Consider the following 16,684-nt stretch of genomic DNA (forward strand, 5'->3'; position numbering starts at 1 on the left):
TCAATTTCGACTGTGTATGAAGTTCATTTCGTTACCAAGAACTTGGCAGGCACATGTATGTAACATGATGGACAAAATATATCAAGAAATATAGAAACATGAATGTTCTGCCTGAAATTCTCCTAAGTGAATGGCTAAACTTAGCTCAAAATGTATGTAACTTCATGGACAAAATATATCAAGAAATATAGAAACATGAATGTTCTGCCTCAAATTCTCCTAAATGAATGGCTAAACTTAGCTCAAAATGTATGTAACTTCATGGACAAAATACATCAAGAAATATAGAAACATGAATGTTCTGCCTCAAATTCTCCTAAATGAATGGGTAAACTTAACTCAAACTGTTCACCCAATCAACAATTCAAGGTCGTTACAGCCATACTCACCATTTTCTACTGGCAGAGGGCTGCGGGTCATCCTCGATTATCTTCCGTTCATCCTCTAGCCGTGTGAAAACCATCTTGATCCTAAGATCTCTTACAATTTGTTTAGTGGCAATATTGCTGAACAACTGTCACCTGCATATTTTATTGAAAATCTATACTTTAAAATTCACCAGTTTCTAGAAATTTGTCGAATTTTAGTTTTGCACTTAAATTCCAGGTCACATGTCCTAAACAAGTAATATATAGGTGATGACACCAAAGTCGATAAAATTATTAACTACAGTATTAACAACCGTACAGTAATGTCACCTGTCAAATTACCACAGGTAAAGCTCGATCAATTACAGGTAACAGAGTAAATTGTTCCTCGTCAGCTTGTCAGCCCTTGCCAGTCTCCGTACCAAATATCAAACTCTCACAGACAAAATTGATTCATAAAGAGATTTTCATTTCTTTTCAAAGACGAGTCACATATGAGCTTTTGGCATTTGAGATGATATGTATTTGATATGAAACAGTCAGCATATAAGTCTGAGTTTTCCTCGTGCTTGCACACCGAATACACACACTTGTAAGACCTTGCTGAGTGAAAGTCAATCCCTCCAACAAATGTGTATATTTTGTCCCACAGTCGACCACCAGTCAGAATAGGCAATAGAGGTTATAAAGAAACGGGAGCAGATCCGCTTCAGTGTTAATAACAATCCACGTTCGCCTTTCTTTTACGTATTAAAAACACTTTCATCTGTATATCTACAGTAGTATCAGTAAACTCCAAATCACCACAGCTCAATTTCCCTCATGTAAAGTTTTTCCAAATTGTCGGAACGAAATGTTGTGAACGGCAATACACTGCATGCGTAATTCAATACGCCAGAATCATGAATGTACATTATCTATTAAGACAAAGTTGATCTGCTTTTGTCACTCAGCAAAATGTATACGTCAACCGGTTCTTTAAGGTGTAAACAAATCATTATTTCTCCTTTACATTACAATCAGAGTCCGCGATCTGAAGTGGAGTTTATCCAGATACGGCTGTGTAATGTATTCATAGGCTGTGGGTAAAAACACAGTTATTATTCCATCTCCTGATGCAGACGTCACACGCACTTATTGATGTCAATACACAGGTGAAAAGATAGAGGTACGCAACCTTTCTGTGGCAGGCTAGAGTTTGATTATGCATTAGGCGTTACCCGTATACAATGTAATATATCTATCGCACTTCTCCAGGTAGACGAGTTACGTACGTACAAAGATATTCCCGTTCCATCACTCAGGTTTAACAATTTGGATGCTTACACAGGCTTGTTGAATACACAGACTGTAATTTGTATATTTCAATATAAATAATGAATTCCTCCCCGTGGCAGTAGAAATGCTTTTTTTCTGTCACATCGTTTAAAACTTCCTTTGAGGACCGAAACTTCGTACGCAACACGTACACAAAGCTTGGGGATCTCTGCTAATAGGTATACATATGAATAACTTCAACAAAAACATCTATGAATATTTATGAGATACTGCAGATTGACGGTTAAATTATTTGACATCTATATCAAAATTAAAGATTGGACACGCAATTCTACCACACACTTAGATATAATCTTACTCTGTATTACAAATGTGAGGTCCTTTAAAATTCACCTCGTCTGATACGGACGGGAGGAATGAGATTTTAGGCCAGTAGTGTTGATATCTTGTGTCCTTGACCATCACGATTTTTTGATATTTTTCCTGTGAACAGGTCGGACGTTTCTCCAGACTTTTCTGTCTTCAAAATCCCACAGATGAATATAATAAACGACTCAGTGAGATTTCCCCTTTACTTAAAACTGTAGCTACCAGAATCAGTCAGCTTCTTCATCGTAAACAAGTCGGTCTGATGGCATGGGTCGATCATTTTGTTCCACTAAGGAAGAGAGTATATATTGTTTCAGTTTTTCTACATCAAAACCCAATACCTTCCCATGTCGCTAACTTTAAAGAGCTAGCTGATATATATATACATACTTTATATATATACACATTTAGTGTACTGAAGACCTTGATTGTATCGTCCCAGTACCAGGAGGTACATGGGGCTCCCTAGGGGCTGACGTCATTGGAGGATGGTGTGTCGTCCCAGGTACCAGGAGGTACATGGGGCTCCCTAGGGGCTGACGTCATTGGAGGATGGTGTGTCGCACAATTACCACTTGGGGTGATTATTTTACTTTTTGTAAATATCCTGTTCGTTTCAAATTTGTCTGGGGTCAAATTATAATAGGATACAGACTTTCCTGACTCATAAAATGTCACATAAGCTATTTTTGAGATAAATAAAATGTACCTGTCTATTTTCATTCTTCACCAATAAAACCACTCCGTGTTAAATTTCATCTTTCAACAAACAAAATATTTAGAACTGTTAACTGATAGTGTCAGCTGTCATATAGTAAATTCATTACCTCAGCGTTTAAGAAAAGACACAGAATACAGACTTTTCTTAGAAACATCCTTCTTAATGTTTTAATTTAAACCACAAAAAATCAGACTTACCATCAGAAAGAATCTCTGTTTCTTTACACCTCCTTCTTCTCATTTTTCTCTCTCTCAATTTTGATTAAATACTTGTTTAATAACTGAACTAAAATCCTTGAAGTTTGATCGCGTACAAGTGGAGTGATATCTTCAGAACCTGAACAAAACTGATATAGTGTTTTTAGTTTTAACCCTTTCAACCCTATGTAACTTGAGTAGACTCTACCATGCATTGATATGGATGAGTCCATTATGGTCTACAGTAAGTGAAAGGGTTAAATATGATATTAATGTAGAAATTATTACATTTTTTACTGATTGTCTGGTGTTGAATCAAACCAATTTCTTTTGCCCAAACATGATTCCTGTCTATATTTTTACGTACATCGGAGGTAGTTTGTACCCGGAGTGAGATGATTACCCCCTGTGAGCCCAACAAAATAAAACTTGAAACAGTCAAAAGCACATTAAATTAACGTACCTGGCCCCAATGTTTCTATCAACAAATTCTACACATAAAACCGCAATTCTCGGCCATTAGGCATAAAAGTAGCCTGGGTAATAAATACTGAAACTTGTTTGTCTGGTATATGTGGGACAGAATTTTCACCAACAAATTACGGATAGACAGCTGATATGGCAATGAGATAAAAATTATAACGTGAATTGATACTTCTTACTTCCGGGTGTAAATGTTTGTAATAAACATTTAAAATGCAAGTATATATGCATAATTATGTAACCGTAAAATTAATACCAGGAGATCCGGTATTATTGAAATAAAAAAGAAACCAACTTCGACATCATAAAGTGAATTTCTGCTTAATCATTTTTTACCGATGAATCTCTAATAAGCGAAAGGCTAACAACTAGTCAATGCTTTCCTACTTACCTGTTTTATATTTAATACATTTTCATCTAATTTTAATGGCCATGGTCCAAGGGACAACAAAAAAGTTGGTTAGTTCATTTTGAAATACATGATCATGTTACAAGACATTTGTAAAACCAGACACTCTGCGGCACACAACATATATCCACAGATTAAACTTCCTGATCCAATGCCCTGTCTAATCCGACACGTTCTTGGAGACAATATATTGGTATGATTAACCTGTCTAAACTGACAATCTATCTAACCCAACACTTTATGGGACACAATATGTTGGTCAGATTAACCTGTCTTATCTGACATCCTGTGAGTCAAAACATATCTGTCAGATTAATCAGTCTTATCTGACACCGCTGTGGGACACAAAATATTGATCAGAATAACCTGTCTAAACTGACATCCTCTGAGACAAAACTTATTGTCAGAATAACCTGTCTAAACTGCCATTCTCTGAGACCAAAACTTATCGTCAGAATAACCTGTCTAGCCTGACACTCAGTCTAATACAACAGCCTGAGGGACACAATATATTGGTCAAAGGTTGCCAAAATTCACAGGTCTTATTTGATAGTTTTCCCTAGAAACAGTGTACTTCATTCATCTGGATTAGTTATGTCAGAATACTCAGGGATTTGATTATACAGGTCTGACTTTATTTAATGTTTCATGTAGGGAATGACCAAGAAATTATAAGGACTCAGAGAAGACTGCAAATTTTAAACAAAACTTTAAGTTAGTACTCAAATGTAATATATACTGTATCAAGGGAAACAAAAACTGGAAATTTTGATTTGCTGGTGTATTAAAAACACTCTGTTTCAGGCCTCCTAGATGTTCTGTTGCTGGGGGCTTATCAAGAAAATGAAGAGTATAATTTAAATCCACCAGTCTAAAGTCGCTGGAACAATTTGTCTAATTACCACAGAAAGTAGTCCTAGACCACAGTAACGTACCATTGTCAGAATTACTATTATCCCTGGAACCCTAAATCATCACTTTATAGTAAAGGATATTTGTGTTCAAATAAATAAAATTGTTTACAAATTTATGATATTTATCATGACAATCAACACTGTACATTAATTGTTTTCAATTTTTCAATTAATGAAAGAATTTTTTTTTTATATCTGAGAATATTTTTTTTAATAAATATTTTAGAAAATATTCTTGGAGGCTACATTATAGTCCCATTCAAATTTTTCAGAAAATTGAAACCGACGTCAACTACAGTGTCTGTGATTTAGTTACCCTGGCAACAGGTACACCTTTTGTGGAGGATGATTGAGAAAGAAAACTGTTCAATGATTCATCCAAAAAAAAATGAAAAATAGTAAAAAAAATTGTACACAAACCAGATATAATTGGCCGCTGCTGTGTTGTACTGGCGAACAAGATTGTAAACAGAAAAAACACAGACTGTACATCCTGTGCAGTTTTGGGCACAGATAACCCCAAAACACCAACAAACCAGATAGGAAAAGATAGCACATCGCCAAAAACAGTGGACCTGCACTTCTTTATACACAACTCTGTAACAGACCCACGGGACTGTTATATTTTACTCCGAGGCATGCATCTTGATAATTTTATGGAAACATAAGCACATGTGGTTTTGGTTATCTGTGGTTATAGCTTACAGCGTCAGGCGCGACTGTACTGTAAACAGTATTTTGTCAGATTAAATCATTGCATTTGATTCAAAGTAAATATCTTTTTATAATTTGCCTGGGGATATCATATTTCAAAGAAAAATATGAATTCGTTAGTTTCTGTAAAAAGAAATATTTCACAGGATTATAGAACGCTAAATTAAACTGAAAATGAAAAGTGACATTTGTTTCCCGATTTACGACATACTTGTACTGATATTTATCTAGCCATTTATATCTAAGAGCTTTGATAACAAATATAATTAAATTATAAACTTAAGATATGATTTCAATTTGAACCATATGATTTTTTTTTATATAAAATGCAAGTCTGTCCTTTAAAGTCTGATATTCAAACAAGATTTTACTAATATTTTGCTCTTATTTAAGAGGCAAAGGTCATAGTGATCTATATCTATATACTGTGAGCATTATGCATTCTGTAAAAGATGCAGGTAGCTTCGAGATTCATTAAGATATCTTTTACAGTTTAAATGTTACAACCTGTTATATAAATATTTAAAAAAAAAATGCACTTGATTGAACTTTGACCTTGAGTGAGACTCCATGGTCACCTAATTATGGTAAACTATAGGTGAAGGTCACAGTGACACATACACTGTAGTTTGAACACCTTCTTTCTGTGATACAGATATACTTCTCAGATTAAATCTTTAATGGTTAAACAATTTTGAGCCAGGACAAGATTTTATTTGAAATTATACACTTATAATGAATTATTTGACCTTTGACCATGAGGTAAAGGTCACAGTGACCTGATTACTGTCCAATGCACACCTCCTGTACATGATGAAGGTGTACTGGGTAATTCTGCATTTCATCAAGATCTCTTCAACAGTTTAAAATGTACAACCTGGAAGACATCTTACTGAAAATTTTGCAGATACATGACCTTTGAGGTGGATGTGAAGGTCATTTATATATATAAATACAGCACACTTCACACTGGCTGTGGATGAAGCAAGTGTACATGTATGTACTTCAAAATTCATCAAGATATATAACAACTTCTTTATAGAACAAGTCAAACTTGAAGAACCAGGAGAACCATTACAGTGGAACCTGCTTATTATGATATTCTATTTGCCAGAGAAAAATATCATAATAACCAATATATCATATATCATAATAACCGATCAAGCTGTTTTCGATCGTTTTTATGTTGCCTGAACCGGAAGTGAGATGCCCTATATTAATCACACATAGATTGATGTGGAAACATGGAAAAATATAAATACAAACTGATAAAAGTAATAATTGAAATCATTTGTTAATTGTTATTTCTATCTGCGTGTTGTAAAAATTCGAGAAGATTTTGTTTTGCCGTCGTAATGAGCAGTATGTAAATTCTGCTTTCTCTTTCAAATAACTTTGAGCGTACAATATACAAAACGTCTCTTTTTCATTCAAAGGGCCATCTTCATATTACCTTAGACAACACAAGGAGTTAAACCCCAAAACAGCTCAAACAAATTTGAAGGACAGACATAATTATCATAATTGCATCTTCAGCCTTTATTTATTTCTATGTAAAACAGCTCAAACAAATTTGAAGGACAGACATAATTATCATAATTGCATCTTCAGCCTTTATTTATTTCTATGTAAGATTTTTTTGCTTGATTTTCTTCATCTAAATTCACATATTTTATTGAAGGACATTTTCCTAAAATGCGATAGGGATGGAAGAATTAGAACTATCAAAGCTGTTGATGTTTACCGTAGCACCGAGTTACATACAAACATGTATATTTTAATGAGGAAGGCTTTTGAGGTGGTTTTTCGTTTTACCTCAAACGAGTTCAAAAGACAGAACTTGAAGTCTAGAACTGTTTCCGTTATCAATTAGGCTGTCCAACGTTAACTCCCTCAGATAATAAGGCTAGTGCACATGATAAGTTCACGAGGTGGAAACACTGCAGAGTCTAATTGGCAAGCAAATTGCGTCTTTGGTTGCGTCCAATAACTTCAATGAGATCAGAAAGAAAACGGAGATAACTCCATGCAAAAGTCTAGACTATTGGCCCCAGCAACAATGTGTAATTTTATTTGCTTTTAATGTTATCTATATTGATCATTTTTGGGCATGTTTATAAACAAATATTAGAAGCAACACATTTTTTTTTTTCACAAATTGGGAAAAAGCAAAATATTCTAACTATTTTTCAGGATTAACTTCTTACTCAAAGGGTAATGGGAAACCTTGGGGAAAATATATACATTTAGATGAAATAATAGTTAATCTTGTTTCAAGAAACAAAAATTGAACTAAATGTTAAGAAAAACTTATATCTGATGTAAATTGTTTTTTTTTCCATTTTCATTTAAACATTTTATGGATTTCATTGTTAATTAAAAATATTTCACAAATTGCTTTGTTTAACTGTAACTTGTATATGATACCTTTGCCATCAAACATGATCAAACATCAAGGTTAAAATTTCAACAAATATTAACCAAATTATTAGTCTGCCTGCATGTATATATACCATGAACTGAAGCAACCCAAAGCTACTAGCAAACATGCAGCATTATTGATGCTGCGGAGGAGAAAGATAATTAAACTTAAAACTGAACATCAGTTGTTTTATTTCTTATAATTTTAGGAAAAGACATGTAAGTCAACTTTTTGAGATAAATATGTTGAAAAACATGACTTCAGAATGATTCAATGAAACAACAAATAATTTGTTTACATTGACACTTTAAAATGTACATTATTGACCTATTTTTAAAGTGTTTAATTAGCCAACTAACATATATAAACTAGAAATAACTGAACCTTAATGCTAACTTTTAATTCTGTGTTATTTGAATAAATATTTGAACTTTAACCCTTTCACACACTGTGGACCACAATGGACTCATCCAGATAAAGAGTAGAGTCTACTAAAGTTACTTAGGGGTGAAAGGGTTAGTAGCATTGTTGTTTGAAATTTGTTGTCTTTGAGTTATTGCCCTTTGACTGATAAATTGACTTTCGTTGAATCATATTTTGTTTGAAGTGTAGGTATGGGGTTATTTCAAGTGGAATTTTTTGACTTAAAGCTAAATAACATTTCTTCTTATTTTCAAAAATAAACAAATTAACATTTATTTGTCCATGATTGTATGCATAAAATATACCAAGGTAGGTGGCAGGATCAAATTATAATACACACATATATGTGTGTGTGTTGTGTCACATTACTTTCTGTCAAAAAAACTCAGTTTATGGGGCAATCACAAAGCATATTCTTGCTGACTAGTGAGAGACATGCAATTTCTACTTAAAGAGCTTATTTTTATACTTCATGAATATTCATAATCATGTGTCTATAGGCATTGGGCACATGTATGTACTCACCATTTATTTTTTCATTTTGAGTAGTGAGACACAATAGAGTATGGAACCCCTGTTTGGTCATCATTTTATTACAATATATAAACAACATTCTGGTACAAAGTACACTAAGTTAGTATTTTACGATTTTCAGTTGTCAAACTATATAGGAGGGCATAGTTTCTTGCTTTACTGACTTATGAGAGGAACAAGGTAAAAGTCCCAATGCTTTAAAAATTTAAACTTTATTTTACAACAATTATGAAACAAGTTATCTCAACTTATTTAAGTCACTCTTGTTGGCCCTGATGTTAGCACTCGGAGAGTATTAATATGGGAGGACACCGGATTGCCTGAAGAAAACCCACGTGGTTCCGTTGGGCAGGTATCCCAATACCTTTACACATCATGGTATCAACCTCGGCTGCCCTTGGTAAAAGGCGAGTGCGCTTTCCACTGCGCCACCTGACCACGCCAATGCTTTAGGACAGATGGTTAGAATGACCAACAGGGATATTGTCATGTCCGCCTCTACATAAGATACTGATCATTCATGCAAAATTTCAATGAAATCCACCTGTTAATTAAGGATGAGTTTTCTGGACAAGTTACTGAGGACGACAGACAGACAGACATCCAGACAGGGTGATTCCAGTATACCCCCCTTACTTCGTTGCGGGGGTATAAAGACCCATAAACTTGCAGCAGGTTGCGGCAGAATTTGACTTTCCCTAGCTGAAGTGATAACTTGGTCTCGGGGAAACTCGGCACCCTCAATGGTCTTATACTTTAACCCTTTCACCACTGTAGACCATAATGGACTCATCCAAATCAAGGCATGGTAAAGTCTACTCAAGTTACATAGGGATGAAAGGGGTAAAATCTAACATTAACTCATTCACCCCTGAAGACACATTTGAACTCTTCCAATTCAAAGGTTAGAATAGCTCATTATGAAATTTCAGGGGTGAGTGAGTTAATGGAGCACTGGTGAAAAAAAAACATTATTTCCTACACTTCTTTATTTCTGAACAAATTTCAAATAATTACCATTATGTGTGCAAACATGAACTCATCTGATGTATTTCCATACTTTGTATACATTTTGATGAAAATCCGTCAAAAAATGAAGTTGCTAGAGTGTTTACAATTGAACCACGACACAACGTGACAGACATGGGCAACACTATATGCCTGCCCCCCAATTTTATGGCGGGGGCATAACAAATCCAGGGGGAGGGATCAGAGGGATACAATTGGGTGGTCTCTTTATACAGGTTTGACGGTACTTACACTGTCGAAGTGATAACAAGAATTCTATGCCAATTATTGCCTCTGGGATGACATTATCTGTCAATATAGTCTAGCAATGATGTACAGTAATACAAGTAGCCATAAATTATTCCTAAATATTACGCTAATAACCATATATATATATATATATATACTATACAAACAGGGCGAGTGTACACATTAGCTAGGGCACAAGGAAAGTGAAGTGTACTCCAGTAGTACGCCTGTGGTAGGGTTTGAAGTGGAGACCTAGATGAAGTTTTAATTAGACTGTTGAAATAGGAGGGGGGGGGGGGAACCAAGACATACAAGAGCATATAACTAATAAGTCTTGACCTTTTTAGGGTGTTCCCTATGATGTATATTTGATACAAAGCAACTGAGATCCAATGTCCGAGTTCCATTAGTTCCAAAGGTTTGATGGATGGGTTCCAAATGGAGTTCAGTAGTCCAGCACAAAGAGTAACCGACGTTTAAAGAAAAGATAAATGGACAACATCCACATGATGGTGATTGTCAATTTTTCTTGCGATGATAACATGTTTCAACACAATAGGTGCTATGTCATCAGAACCAATATTTGATAGATTTTCAAGATTCTCTACCTGAAGGCCCTTATAAACATATACACATGTATAGGACTGTTTGAAAACTGAAAGTACTTTCAATAGTTTTGGGGTAAAAAATATCCTCAGTATGGGGTTTTGTGCAACAATGCTTTCAGGAAGGAGAAATATTGCAATACAGATGTACCAGTGTTGAGATATTTATAGGAATGTAGACTCTTATAAAGTGGAAATTCTAAATATGTATTCTAAACCAGCACTGAGATACATTTTGGAGTATTAATTTGACACCACTGAGAGTAAATTGAAATAATATATACAACTGTGTACATTAATTCTTAGAAATAAAATACAGCCTGTTTCAAAATACAACATATGTATATAAATTTGTACAAGTGAAGCTGATGTTCAGAATATTAAAATGATATATAGAGGTTTACCTCTGAGAGAAAAAAAAAAGTCAATGAAATTACAACATATTATATTATATATATGCCGGTACAAGCCAAGACAGAATGTGTCAAGATAGATTTAGCTTCACCTGTGCTTACCTGTGACGGCTACACCTGTGCCCACTACTGTAGCATACAGTCCTTTTCCATCATTGCCCGATATATAGGTGGTGGTCACTTGGATTCACTGGTCAGTTTTTGTGTATAGTGGACAATAGACCTGCAGACAAAAGAAAGACGTTATAATTAATTCATGGTGTTTTCCTCCGGTATCTATAAATAAGACAAGCGTGTAAACAACCTGCGATATATGATATACATACAGATGTAAATCTGACAGACTCTTACCGGCACTACACCTGTGTCGCTATATGTGTAAATTAGTTACATCGTCACACGCAGGTAGGCAGGTAGGCAGGTAGGCTCGACACCTACCAGTCTGAATCACCTTCATCATTAGTAATCAATATTACATCAGGACGTACCGTGGTATTTAATTACAAAAGATACATGTGGCAATATTGTGAACTATTTATTTTGTACATGCTCCCATAGACTCATGTTTATTCATGTCCCTACCTGGGTGAGAAACGTTCACAAATTTCAACTACACTTTTGTGAAGTTAAATTCACTTCTCTGACCATCCATAAAGATAATTTTGATTTACATATATCACGGACACCAGGTACATGTAATAATAAACGCTACATGAGTACATTAGTAAAACAATCTCCTTTTTTTAAAGAGTTCACACTAACTAATGTGATAGATAATCATTGAATGGTAATTTTGACTCTTTTAATTGATCGATGACACATTTGAAATGAAATGATGAGACAGTTAAATATTAATAATTACCTGGTAGAAATGATTATTGATAAAATTTCAAGGGAGATAACTCCAGCACAAATTACAATTAAAAATGTAGCATAAATATCTTCAAAGACAGAAGATATGAAAAAATTGATTATACTCTCAGTTAAACCTTAAAAATTAGATTCTTAATAAAAATGGCAAGGGAGATAAACAAATCACAGGTAAAATGTGTAAAGGTAGCATATAACCTAAGTACAAATTTTCCTCCTGGAGAAAAACCTGAAGAAGGACAGTAGAGAAGGAAATGAAACACCTAGGCTTCTCATCATGGTCAGACGCTGCATAGAAGGCAGCAGATGGGATGCTGTGGAACGGACTTGTTCATGGCCCTATTCTCCACTTGGAAAGAAGGAACTAAGTCACAAATTTTCCTCAGTGATGACAAATATTTTGTACAGTATAACCTGTTTAAACCAGATGTCACCGGGACCAAACTATTTGGCCGGTTTACACAGGTGTCCAGTTTATACAGGGTTGGCATGTCATTTTTTGAAAATGCAATGTTTTGCATACGATCTCTATACAAGGGTTTCAACATAAACAACAGAGAAATGAATCAATTGCAACGTTTAATTATTTAAAATATCCAGTATATAATACAAATGAATGTTTAGAATGTGTTTGCTTTGGATTGTAGCCGGCCAAGAGAAATTTAAGGACAAGAATAAACAGGTTGTTTTTACATGGATTACTATGCCAACTTTTCGGTTTATACAGGGTTCAACTACTATGATTATATAGGGAATATGCCGGGACCACAAATCACAGCCGGTTTAGACAGGAATATGCCGGGACCACAAATCAAAGCTGGTTTAGACAGGGATCCAGATTAGACAGAGGACAATTTAGACAGGTTATACTGTATCTAAAGAACATCACACAAAACAAAACAAAAAAACAATTAATCCATCATAACAAGAAACCTACTATTTCAAAAGAAACAAATGTTTAACTCATTTACCCCTGAGATTTCATAATGAACTATTCCAACCTTTGGATTGGAAGAGTTCAAATGTGTCTTCAGGGGTGAATGAGTTAACATGAACTTTAAGACATGAGTCAATCACAATTTAAAAGTTTAATTCAGTTAAAAAGTTCTATTTACTGGACTAGTTCTGTTTAGATTTGTTTTAACTTTGATGTTTTAAACAAATGTATATATATATAGCAGTATATCTCCATGATACACTCAGATAAGTCCCAAGTTTTTTTTATCCCTCGTAGCAGATACCTGTACAATATATAATCAATGTAGCCTACACAAGCCCTGCTCCAACTACTCATACATACTAGATCAAAGGGAGGGAGTTTACAGGTGTACTGACCCGGATATTACCACAAGTGGATAGGTACAGCGTATATATGTATACACATGGTAGACAGTTTCTGTTTCTTGTCCGGCTTTGGTAAGCAATATGGAACGAGGATAGATATTATTGGACATAAAGTTAATTAAACTGTGGTTATTTTGCTGTGATGTGTCTAAGTACAACACAGAACCACTTTATATAATGTCTCTCCTTTCATTTTCCAACTTGTTTATTGCTAAGATATTTTAAGGTTTCTTTTTCTCCCTTTTTTCAATTCTTTTAAGGGTTTCCTTCAATAAATTACCAAATCCTTTTATTATGCCATCACTTATATGGACAAATAGTGGCAGTATAATGAGGTTATACTGTAATAGGAGAATATTTGTTTGTGTGTTATATCCTATTAACAGCTATATGGTCATATATGGATGTGCCAGGTTGGGGGGGTGGAGGAAAACTGGAGAACCTGGAGAACAAGAGGCCCAGAGGGCCTGTATCGCTCACCTGAATATGTTTAAAATAATTGGAATGAAGTTAAGATATAGCACTCCATGGTAGGTGCTGTAAGTACATATGAAATTTCAGAAAGATCCATCCAGTACTTGAGATATAGCGAGAACAAATTTCAAACAGAGCCCCACCCCTATGCCCCTAGGGGGGTCATACCTACCAATTATACAAAATTGAGTCCCCTTGGTCCATTGATGCTCCAGACTAAATAAGGATAAAATCCCATAATCCCGATGGTCGAAGTAGGATTTTAAAGAATTTGCTATATTTCCCCTATTGGGTCCCGCCCCTCAGCCCCCAGGCGGGCCAGACCCACCATTTATACAAAATTTGTTCCCCTTCCCCCAAGGATGCTTCTGACCAAATTTGGTTAAAATCTGCTCAGTCGTTCATGACTAGTAGCGTTTTAAAGGAAAAGTTGACGGACGGACGACGGCGACAGACGGACGCTGCGGTATGCCAGGTGAGCTAAAAACCACCAACCAGCAGTCAGTACCTGGCAACTGCCCCATGTAGGCCTTGAACCAATGACTCAGTGGTGGAGGGCTATTTAGTGATCGTAGACGGTAAGACGCCTTAACCATTTGGCCACCATTGAAATTCAATATCCACATTGTGCTTCAATCAAACCACTGATGTCAAATTTAACAGTGAATCCGAGGGCTAGACAAAATGCTTTGGTACCTTGTTCTGTTATTACGATTTGAGAGGAAATGTAATAAACAATCGATATAGGTTATTTCAGTTGCCAAAATTCATATAAAACATATTGTCTTATTATAATGTTAATATATGATGTATATCAGAAAACGTACATGTAATAAAACACATGCCCAGTGTTAAGGAGACAAGGTGGTCTAGCGGTAGGACACAGGGCTCGTGACCGAAGGGTTGCAGGTTCGAGTCACTGCACGGCACTGTGTTGTATCTTTGAGCAAGATACTTTACTCTGCTTGTTCCAGTCTACTCAGCTGTAAATGAGTATGTGGTTGGGCATGCAGTGCTAGAATTGTTGAATGCTAGCTGTTAGCGCCGAAATGGCAGCTCCGGCTGTAAGCTCCCCTGAGGGAGTTGAGAAAGGCATATTGGCTGGTTGTAATGGCCCTATATAACCACGGATAATAATTTGTGAACCGCTTTGAGACGACCTACAAACTAGGTTGTGATAAAGCGGTATATACAACCTCAAATTATTACCATTATTATTATTATTGTTATTATTAATTTCAACCTTCACAGTGGAAATATCATAATTTGTCATCACAGTAAATTTACACTGAGGCAAATATTTCCATAAATTGTGTACTATGAAATAATTCACTTTTATGTGAAAGTTATTTTTATTGATATCATATATCTGGTAGGTTCTGCGAAATTTGGTGTTCAGCACATTGGTTTATCTTTAATAATAGTTTTAAATTGCCACCCCCTCAGAAAATACAGTTTTATATATATTTAGTTTACCTACATTTACCTGAAATTCTTGTTCTGTCTGTCCCAAGCCTGATCACCTTCCCTGTGCGATGTTTAAACATGCGAGTCTGATCTACCTTTAGAAACCCGTTATACGTTGGTATAATCTCCTTACTTAACAGGAGTAGGATAGCTGAGTTACAATACGTGTGGCTGAGCTTGTTCCGGCTTTGTTAGTTTACAAACTTTAATTTTCTTGTGAATATTAAGCGAATATTCACCAATACTGTATATATTTTCTCTTGATCACATAATTTTTAATAAAAAAATGATTTTTTTTATTCATAATAAATAAATTGTACAGATTTATGTACAATATCATAGAATAACTTTCCCTTTGAATTATGTTTAGTTCACAAGGCTTGATACGGAATCTAGACAAAACTGATGCAATGTAATGGCTGTGCATGCGATGCTGTATAGCAAATCTTTTATAGCATCTAATAGAATTATGTACATCTTAACAGTTGTCACGATCACAGCACCAGGTACATACAGATAAAAACAGATAACTGTACATCACATGAATTAAAGACACTGAATAATTCAAGTCGTTTTCATTAGAGACCTAATTGAAAAACGTTACAGGCCCTTGTTTATGCTGGTTATCTTATTAAGAATCCTTATATATTCTTACAGGGGTAATTTATCAAATCAGACCCTGTGATGAACATATGTTCAGTTATAAGCCCATGTCCACTAATAAGCCCACACCTATGTTGTACAGATCTTACAGATGATAAGCCCATGTCCATTAATAAGCCCACACCTATGTTGTACAGAACTTACAGGTGATAAGCCCATGTCCACTAATAAGCCCACACCTATGTTCTACAGATCTTACAGATGATAAGCCCATGTCCTCTAATAAGCCCACCCCTATGTTGTACAGATCTTACCGATGATAAGCCCATGTCCTCTAATAAGTCCCCACCTATGTTGTACAGATCTTACAGATGATAAGCCCATGTCCTCTAATAAGCCCACACATATGTTGCAAAGATCTTACAGATGATAAGCCCATGTCCTCTAATAAGTCCCCACCTATGTTGTACAGATCTTACAGATGATAAGCCCATGTCCTCTAATAAGCCCACACCTATGTTGCACAGATCTTACAGATGATAAGCCCATGTCCTCTAATAAGCCCACCCCTATGTTGTACAGATCTTACCGATGATAAGCCCATGTCCTCTAATAAGCCCACACGTATGTTGCAAAGATCTTACAGATGATAAGCCCATGTCCACTAATAAGCCCACACCTATGTTCTACAGATCTTACAGATGATAAGCCCATGTCCTCTAATAAGCCCACACGTATGTTGCAAAGATCTTACAGATGATAAGCCCATGTCCTCTAATAAGCCCACACATATGTTGCAAAGATCTTACAGATGATAAG

At 35.4% G+C, this 16,684-nt stretch overlaps 1 protein-coding gene across 7 annotated transcripts in view; it reads right to left on the minus strand.

Annotated features, from left to right (window-relative positions):
* LOC110463586 (PTB domain-containing engulfment adapter protein 1-like) overlaps positions 1-15,369 on the minus strand; it is a 45,854-nt gene extending 30,485 nt beyond the window's left edge. For 4 of the 7 annotated variants that reach the window (XM_021518306.1, XM_021518307.1, XM_021518308.1 and 1 more), the window contains exon 1: positions 390-2,392. In XM_021518306.1, coding sequence (XP_021373981.1) covers positions 390-463 — 74 coding nt within the window. In that variant the 5' untranslated portion in view covers positions 464-2,392. Of the gene's footprint in view, positions 1-389; positions 2,393-11,209; positions 11,331-15,281 lie in introns of those variants that run through there. The other 3 variants (XM_021518309.1, XM_021518304.1, XM_021518310.1) reach the window with 2 other exon arrangements.
* Positions 15,370-16,684: the final 1,315 nt, after the last annotated feature.

This window comes from Mizuhopecten yessoensis, unplaced genomic scaffold (assembly GCF_002113885.1).
Source record: "Mizuhopecten yessoensis strain PY_sf001 unplaced genomic scaffold, ASM211388v2 scaffold10917, whole genome shotgun sequence".
Taxonomy (NCBI): Eukaryota; Metazoa; Mollusca; class Bivalvia; order Pectinida; family Pectinidae; genus Mizuhopecten; species Mizuhopecten yessoensis.